The sequence below is a fragment of the Rhinichthys klamathensis genome, unplaced genomic scaffold, assembly GCF_029890125.1.
Source record: "Rhinichthys klamathensis goyatoka isolate OS25496 unplaced genomic scaffold, OSU_Roscu_1.1 h1tg000004l_1, whole genome shotgun sequence".
Classification (NCBI taxonomy): Eukaryota; Metazoa; Chordata; class Actinopteri; order Cypriniformes; family Leuciscidae; genus Rhinichthys; species Rhinichthys klamathensis.
In genome coordinates this window covers 5677266-5685447 of record NW_026606557.1, presented here as the reverse complement: position 1 = coordinate 5685447, position 8182 = coordinate 5677266, and the positions used below count along the sequence as shown (strand labels likewise).

Here is an 8182-nt window from a genome sequence, read left to right as displayed (position 1 = left end):
TAAATATCGTTCTAAGTTTTAAACTTCTACATAATAATTTTTCGGAGGGAATTACATTCGGATTAATTTCGAAGCCTTTGAGTTTGACGAATCCGCGCTATTCATTCCGGCGGAAGGGCGAACAACACACTTGAGTGAGCGAAGGCTTGAGATGGGGGCGGAGTGATACAAAGCCTGGCGGTGGACTCCGATTCGAAGTGAGTGAAGTGAAGAAACTTTTTCAAAAGTTCCTGGAGGTGTTTCGAGACGCACGGCAGCCGAGTCCGAGCTGCAGAGGGAAATACGGAATTGGACTATATCGAAAACGCTCAATTTCTATGAAATTCACTCAAGTTAACTTTATGACGCTGCTTCATCTTAATGTGATTCCTTGGAACTTCAATCACCGTGTCATTTTTTAAAGGATGTATTATTGCTAACATTTCAAAAAAGGAGTAGGATCGAGTTTCCACAGAAATGGGGAATAACAGTCTTTGGATATTTCTGTCAATTTTATATCTGGTGCAAATTAGCGAAGGTAGGATGACTGATTATTTTCTCCCTTTTTCTTTGTAAGGGTAGTGTTTTAGGACATGTGTGGACGCATAACCTGTTACATTAGAATCGACGAAAGAACTTAAAAACATCCCGACCTGTTGTCTTTTGATTTATTAATTTTCATTTATGAGGTTCAGAATCATTTGCTGCTTTGCTCACAGATGTTTGATGCAGGATGTGCCATAATTGATAGCTCTCATAAACGTTTTTGTTTCAGTCCATCACTGGTTCGGTATAAATTTCAATGCAAAAAAATAAGATTTTGCGATAAACCTTTGCACTGTTTAGTACGCGCCGAATTGTTGTGAAGATCATTGCAGAACATTATGCACGAGTAGGCTATTCAATGAGGATGGGATTTAAAGAGTTCAGACCACGCGATGACTTCTCTTTGTTGGTGATGAATGTTGCATTTGCTAAATTGCTTGTTGTCTTGTAACTTTTACAAGTTTAGTTCTTCTACATAAGTAATTTTAGAGGGCATTGCGTTAGTTGGGTCATATGCATTTTGTCCTTGTCTGAATAGCGAACCGTGAGAAAATAACAGTGAATGTCCGCTTCGCTGCACTGGTGATAAGCGACCTATCAACGTGCATAGTAATTGAGATTGTCATCAAGGTATAGGCTGTTAAATCACTGCACTAGATTATATCTGAATTTTATATTTTACGTTACTGATTTGGTCAATGAATGGAAATATGCTTGTAACGTTACATGATGAGTTTTGTGGGAGTTCTCGTCTACTTGAAACTTAAATTCTTTTTTTCTTTTTTTACAATCTTTACAAATAACAATTATTCAATTATCTTTGTTTTTTCATGGAGGTGGTAATGAGCAAAAAAAAATAATAATAGATTTGTTTTATCCAGTTTCTTACCAGAAAATTCTGAAATAGGCTACCTTTGTTTGCTTGAGTTGGAATACCATTTTGTCTTGTTCTTCTTGTGAGTTCATTCAGTTAGTCGATATACTTAAAGTATACACATAAAATAAAATGCAAACCTATATTCTGGAATGAAAAAGACTAAATCAACAGATGCATGCGCTTGTCTTTCGGCAGCCTTTTGAAGATAACTGCTACCAATAGGATAGCCTACATCTTCATAGCTAATAGATCGACAAAAGTACTGCTGCTTTAACGAAGTATTATAACATTATCGGAAATCATACGCCTCCTATCGCTTTTCGTATTTGAGAAGAGTTCACGTGCTAAATTCTATTGTCATTCGATTCGAACAAAGCGGGAGTCTGTGTGAAAGAATCTGAATGTTATCTCGCGGCACTCTCATAGATAAGACTCAATGTATTATTTACCAGAGTAAATAAACCTACAGCTTACGAGGGACCATCTGTAATATGCCTGTTGTATGTGTTTCAATTTAAAAAAAATGGAATATGTCATATTTCAGGGTTGTTGATTATTCTTTGCTTTTATCGTTGAATTTGAAGTAGTCTCTGCCTCATTGTGCCCTCTCTTTCCACAGGATTGCGCTGCGTGGATACACACAGGCCGTGCGAAAATGGAGGAATGTGTGTCGATTCAAGATGCTTGTAAGCTTACAGTTGCCATTTTTATATTGCAAATACAACTCTGTTCGATACACTATTGTTTTGATGTTTAGTTCAAACTCAAAATTGTTTGATAAATGCATAACATTCACAGTGGTGTGTTGACTGTTCTAAACAGGTGGTACTGGATGACATTTGCTATTGCTGTTATTCAGCCTTGGTTATCAGTTTTGCATAGTTTCAATCACTTTTGCACAGTGTGGAAAAGGGAACTGGAGTGTAGCAAAACACAGAGCAATGTTGTACTGTCATGTACATGTATTGAGGTCTGTTTTGAAAAGTGTCCTATGATTTTACTAAGGAAAAGAATCTAAATAATTCACTAGATTCTATAGACAGTTAACTCAAGTTGGACCATATCATTTTGTGCTAACAATAAATGCTCTGTACACCTGTCCACAAGATATCAGTCACATAAAATATATGATTGAACTTCTGATAGTGAATCTATGGGAGCTTTTTTTTTTTTTGCTCCTGCCAAGTAGTTTTCCAAAATACGTAGCGTTCCTTCACACAGGCTGTCTTCATTGTTTATGCTAATACAAAGTGATTGTTATCACATGAAAGCCTGGGGCTGTTGTTTTATGTTTCCCGCCTGATTTGGAAAACTGTGTCTGTGCACTCGAGCTTCTATTCATGGTGATTAGTGTTTTTTTCCCAGGAGGCACTGGTACGTGGGAACCACTCTCATTGGTTTTATGTGACGGCCAAATCAATAGGGTGTTAAATTAAAATCAATACTTTTGTTTTGTATGTGTATCTCTACAAATCATTGGTTGTAAGAAGCGGGGGGGGGGGGGGGGGGGGGGGGGGGGGGTATCATTCTTTATCTGAAAATAAAACTTTGCATTATCTTCTACAGTCATGTTTATAGGCCTAATGGTATTTGTTCACTCCTTTACCTTTCCTTAAAACAAATATAACACAACCAAGTAAAACTGCCCCCACTGCACTATTAACTCTAAGAAAAACTTTTTATAATTTGTGTAGCTTGTAAGTGTCAGGGGTTTTTTTATAAGAATAATTTGGTTTTTTAAATATCTGTAAGGTGCTCTTGTTGTGTGCCCTTAAGGAATAATCAACCTACTTCATTCACTCCACCATTAACCAAAGAATCTCACACCCCCAGGCAAGTAGTTATTGCCTGCTCACTGGCCAGGTATCCTGGATGAAGCCTCATTGTACTTTAAACCTGAAATTTGAATGCAAACTCACACCAAAGGGTGGTTGGATATGGGTGTGGAAACTGGGAGTTATGTCCTAACTGATTGATGATTGTTGAGGTACACTGAAGCCTATAGCCATTCATTTGTTTCTTGAAACTTGGTGTGTATTTATAATTCTCATAAAACTCTGGAGTTAGATAAATATGGCAAGGTGGCACTAAAATGCCTTTTGTGTCAGTGTCACAATATTAATCATTACCCAGCACACACCTCAAGCTAAGTTATGAACACAGCCTGTTAGTAAATGTGTAATGATGTTAAATAGTGCTTTGTTCTGTTGTCATTTTTCCTCTACCCATCAACAATTTTTTGTTTTAAACTAGACATTTTGTTGACAGCATTTATGTTATGACCCATTTTATATTTTGTTTTAAGAGTTTAATGTTACTGTTTGTGTGTGAAGAGCAGTTCACTCACAATCTATTGCGTCTGTGTCAGCAGGTGGTATTTTTCAAGTGAAAAGTATTTCTTTTTTAAAGAGGACAGTAAATGTCATGCCATACAGCACAGTAATACAACCATCTGGAATGGCCAGCCACAAGAGAGTGGCCCGACCAGTCCTTAAGCTATGGGGACAGTAGACCCACTCCAACCCCCTCCCTGGAGATCCTGATGAAATCAGAGATCCAAAACAACAGAAAGGGACCTTTATTCCTCCAGATACCAACCTGTAACCCAGCACCGCTGGAGAGACCAGAGAGAGTAGAAGGAGGAGGACTAGAGAAGAAAGGGCATATGAGAGTAAGAGAACAACAGAGAAAAGAGTGGATAATGGCACCTTTAGCAAACAGAGGCAAAGGTTGAACTGGACGTAGTAAGGAGTACTGGTTGGGACCGCAGAGTTTCACAAGAACACCAAGCTGTGTTGAAATCTGGTCTCTGAGAAAAACCTTGGCAACAAATCTTCCACCTGTTCCTCCCCATGATGTTTTCCTTCCTTACCACGAGAGCTTCTGTGCCTGGAGGAAGTTAATTGTCCAATTTAGTGCAGTATCCTTGTTGTGAGAGCTCTCTAGTGACTGTAATATTATGCGAATATGCCCCTTAGGACTGTAATTGTTACCAGCTCAATTATGTTGACTGTTGTTTAACCAGTGTCTGGTTTAGGCATACTGAGCCCTAGTACTTGTTTGTATCCTGTGTCATTTCATGGTCCCCTGCGCTGAGAGCTTCAGTGGCTGGTGCAGTCCATGACAGATTACAGGAGTAATCCTTCTCTAACTCTCTCCAATGAGTGCTTCTTTACAATGGGCCACAGTCCAATGCTTCTTGGGCTACTTTTATGAGCTGGCACAGGGTTAACATCTGGAATATTAAGGGGAATATTAAGGCTTTTATTGTGGCACAGGTATGTAAAGCATATCATATAATCCCTGTAAAATCTGTTTATGTAGTTGCCAAACTGACTCGATGGTGGTGACACCAAGGTTGAAGTTTGGAGTATACAGGGCATACTGGTCTGTGATTCCGGTTATTAAATTCTGGTCCTGCTATGGTCCATCACTCTTTGAATCCCTTTTCTATAGGAAATGCAAGGCATGGAACGACAGCGCACTTGTTGTGAAGAGTCCAGGAATGTCACTCAAGGTGAAGAGTCAGGAAGCTCTGTTAAAGTGTCATCGTGCCTCTAATCTCATCCCCCCAGTGTGGAGAGCGTGCAAGCAAGTGCAACCACGGTGTGGGATAGTCTCGACTGAAGCAAAGAGATAATTAGGCAGATTGTGAGTGTGTCATTCAGAGAGGGTCCAGCTGGAAGAATAAGGCGGGGGTGGGGATGTGTGTTGGAGAGGGGGTTGTGCTGGGGTGTGGAGGGACAGCTGGTGGATGTTGTGATGGTAATCCAGTGAAGTCAGACCCTTACAAAGGGGGAGCGGAGGGCCAGGTGCTGCCATTGAGCGGCCTGCCGCCCCATGCCGAGACAGACGGGCCTATGGAGGAGAGGAGCCGGCGGCCCACGGGCCTCCTAACACATGCTCACACACACGCAGCGAAGTGATGTGGAGGTTTTCCATTGTCTCTACAGGCTCAGAAAACCCAGGCCACTGTCACTCTATGAGAACAAACAGTGGAGATGAAAGTGTGTGAGCCACAGAGCAGAGAAAAGAGACATCAATGTTTGCATTTTCCCCACTCATTTGCTCAAAAAGGAAGCGGTTACAGTGGGGCTCTGTCCGTTATTGATGGTGTCGCCTTGACCCCAGTAGCAGAGTGAGTCTATAAATTGTGAGTGTTGCATTTTACTGACCCATGGAAGCTCTCTGCCTCTTAAGACATGATGTATGAGGATAATTAGACATGAAGTAGGCTCTGCTATCACAGGCCTTCTGTGAACTAACAACTGTAATTTATTTACCTAAAATTGTGCAAAAGGTTTTACAAAAGGGAGTAATTAACAACTACAAGTTGATATCCAAGGCCTCTGTTGATTTACTTAAAGAACCGTGTATACCGATAGTTATGTTTATATCGTAAAGGCTGGAACACTGTTTGTTTATATTGAGTTTGGCACTTAAGAGATAAAGTTACTTTCCCTTAATATATAGTGGATTAGTGTGGAATGCTTTGTAAGATTCCTGCTCTGCCGCCACTGCATTCATTGCTGTCGTTACCTCTAGTCTATTCAGGATCCAGGATATTCAAGGGATGTTTTGAGCAAAACTGTCAAAATTATGTGTAAGGTAATGTCTGTTTGCGGAATAGATTTACACATCCACTTGAAAGTAAGCAGATTGAGAAGAGAACCCTACTGATGTGATGGGGTTGGAGTGTAATTGAGTTTGACTGTAGGGTGAATGAAGTGACTAAGGTCTATATGGTTTGATGCCGCAAGCAGGGAGTCCTTGTTCCCAGGCCCTGTCACAGGAAGTGCTGACTCCTGACCCCTCTACTTTACTCACATCCTGTCTATCAAGACAGCGGAGGAGAGCTTATGATGTGCTCTTGCCCTCTCTCTTTTTCGAACTCCTTATTTGACCCTTCAGATATGTTTTGTGAGAGCATGGTTCACCTACTGGGGTCCAGAGAGACATAATCTATTTTAACCACCCATGAATCCTGGATTCAAACATTTGCTAATCACTTCAAATTAATTCAATCTGACACGATCATACACTCACACAATGTACTGCAGGAGTAGGCATAACTGATAATCTAAGGAGTAAAAGTTTTAGTTTGTTTGTGTGTTTATTGATGATGTGGAAGATAAGACCAAGGATCTGGGAAGTTTACGGGTGACAGAGTTGGAGATAAGAGGCATTCTTTGGCCTCTACCTGAGTGTTTTCTTCCACTCTTATCAGACACTCTGAAGTTGTTTTCTGATCAAAGCCACATTAAAGCTTTCCAAAGTGTTTCTAAATATGATGTAGAGATGAACTGGGAGTTTTCATCCCAACTAGCTATCTGCATTATTTCGTGATTTATGAGATAGATTAGAGTGGTTGGCATCATTTTACAGGATGTACCTTAATGCACAAAATGGGGGATTGTAAACTTCCCATTTGCTTAATGCATACTACAGGACACACCAGGTTATAGCTAAAAGTAATTTTGGAGTTATGTAGAGTTTTAGTTTTGCGGTTGTGGAATGCAAAATGTCTTCCATTTCTAGTTTTCTCAGATTCTCGAATCACGTCAGTGTAAAAACACATTACTAATAGTCTTTAGATCGGCAGAATCAGTAAGAAAAGTCTGCTTCTCTTTGAGTTCCAAGAGATCTGGATCGGTTTAGGTGCTGGGGTGGGGTTTTGTGGTGAAGTACAGCAAAGAATGCTTTGGAAGACCTCGAGTCTGGGGTGCATGCAATGCGGTTGTGGTTGGCTTGTTAGCAATAACAGAAATTCTGTATTTTTTCCTTTTGTGAGCATTGACATAAATTTATACACCAAATGTTTTTCAAAAGCATTAAATCTGATCTGATGAACATATTTTGCCCTAGAGTAGTGTTTGTGTGAACTTATAGTTTGATAAGATCTGTGTTAAGGCTTTAGCCAGGAGTCATATTATTGTTTTAGTCCACTTCCAGTCAGTTTATTTTTAATAATCTCACAGATTAATAATTACGTGGCCAACGCAATGCAGCAGGACAATTGGTTATCTCTCTCTACATATCTACCAATCTACATGTTTCCACGGGTTGACAGGTGTTTTTTTGTTGGAAAGTTTTTTTATTTGTTAAAATCCATATGATCCACATGAAAATTGGCCTACAACCATATAACTTAAAAAAAAACTTTCATGTGCTGTAGGCACAATTTTGATTCCAATTTTTGAAATTCTCTACTTTCAGTGATAATAGAAAGTTTATATGGAAGGTTCAATTCCTGTGAAAGTTCTGCCCTCACAAACCCCCCACCCTTTCAGCTCTCTCCTCAGCCATGGGTTACTGTTGCCAGGCTACAGCAGAGGCCTGTTGGTTCGTTTGAGCACAGGCCTGAAAGCCTGGCTGTTTGGGCCACTGCTCCCCCGTCTCCAAACAATAGGGTTCTGACTACTTTAGCTCTTTTATTTGGCCCACAAAATGCTCCCCTACCCCCACTTTGGTTCCTCTTTGAGAAGATGGGGAGCTGGGAGGGGGCAGTTGGGGGAGGGGGAACAGGCTCTAGTTGGCAGTGTGGTGTCGGTGTGGGCTCTTTACAAAGGAATGGAGCAGCTATATGCCAAACCCCGCCACAGACATTTTTCAGGGGACTTTTGGAATTTTGATACGCTGAAAGTTGCTTCATCAGTTTTCAAAGCAAACAAAACCGGGTTTAGTTTCAGTGACATTAATAGCAGGTGACCTACACTCAACTGACTTCCTACTAAGGAAAGAGTTGGCCGTGAGAAGTGCATGGTTATTGTCTTTCACCTC

The 8182-nt window shown here is 40.4% G+C and overlaps 1 protein-coding gene across 1 annotated transcript in view; it reads left to right on the top strand.

Annotated features, from left to right (window-relative positions):
* The first annotated feature begins 219 nt into the window (after positions 1–219).
* notch3 (notch receptor 3) overlaps positions 220–8182 on the top strand; it is a 30808-nt gene continuing 22845 nt past the window's right edge. The window contains exons 1-2 of the mRNA XM_056252120.1: positions 220–517; positions 2022–2088. Of these exons, the coding sequence (XP_056108095.1) occupies positions 457–517; positions 2022–2088 (128 nt within the window). The 5' untranslated portion in view covers positions 220–456. The remainder of the gene's footprint in view (positions 518–2021; positions 2089–8182) is intronic.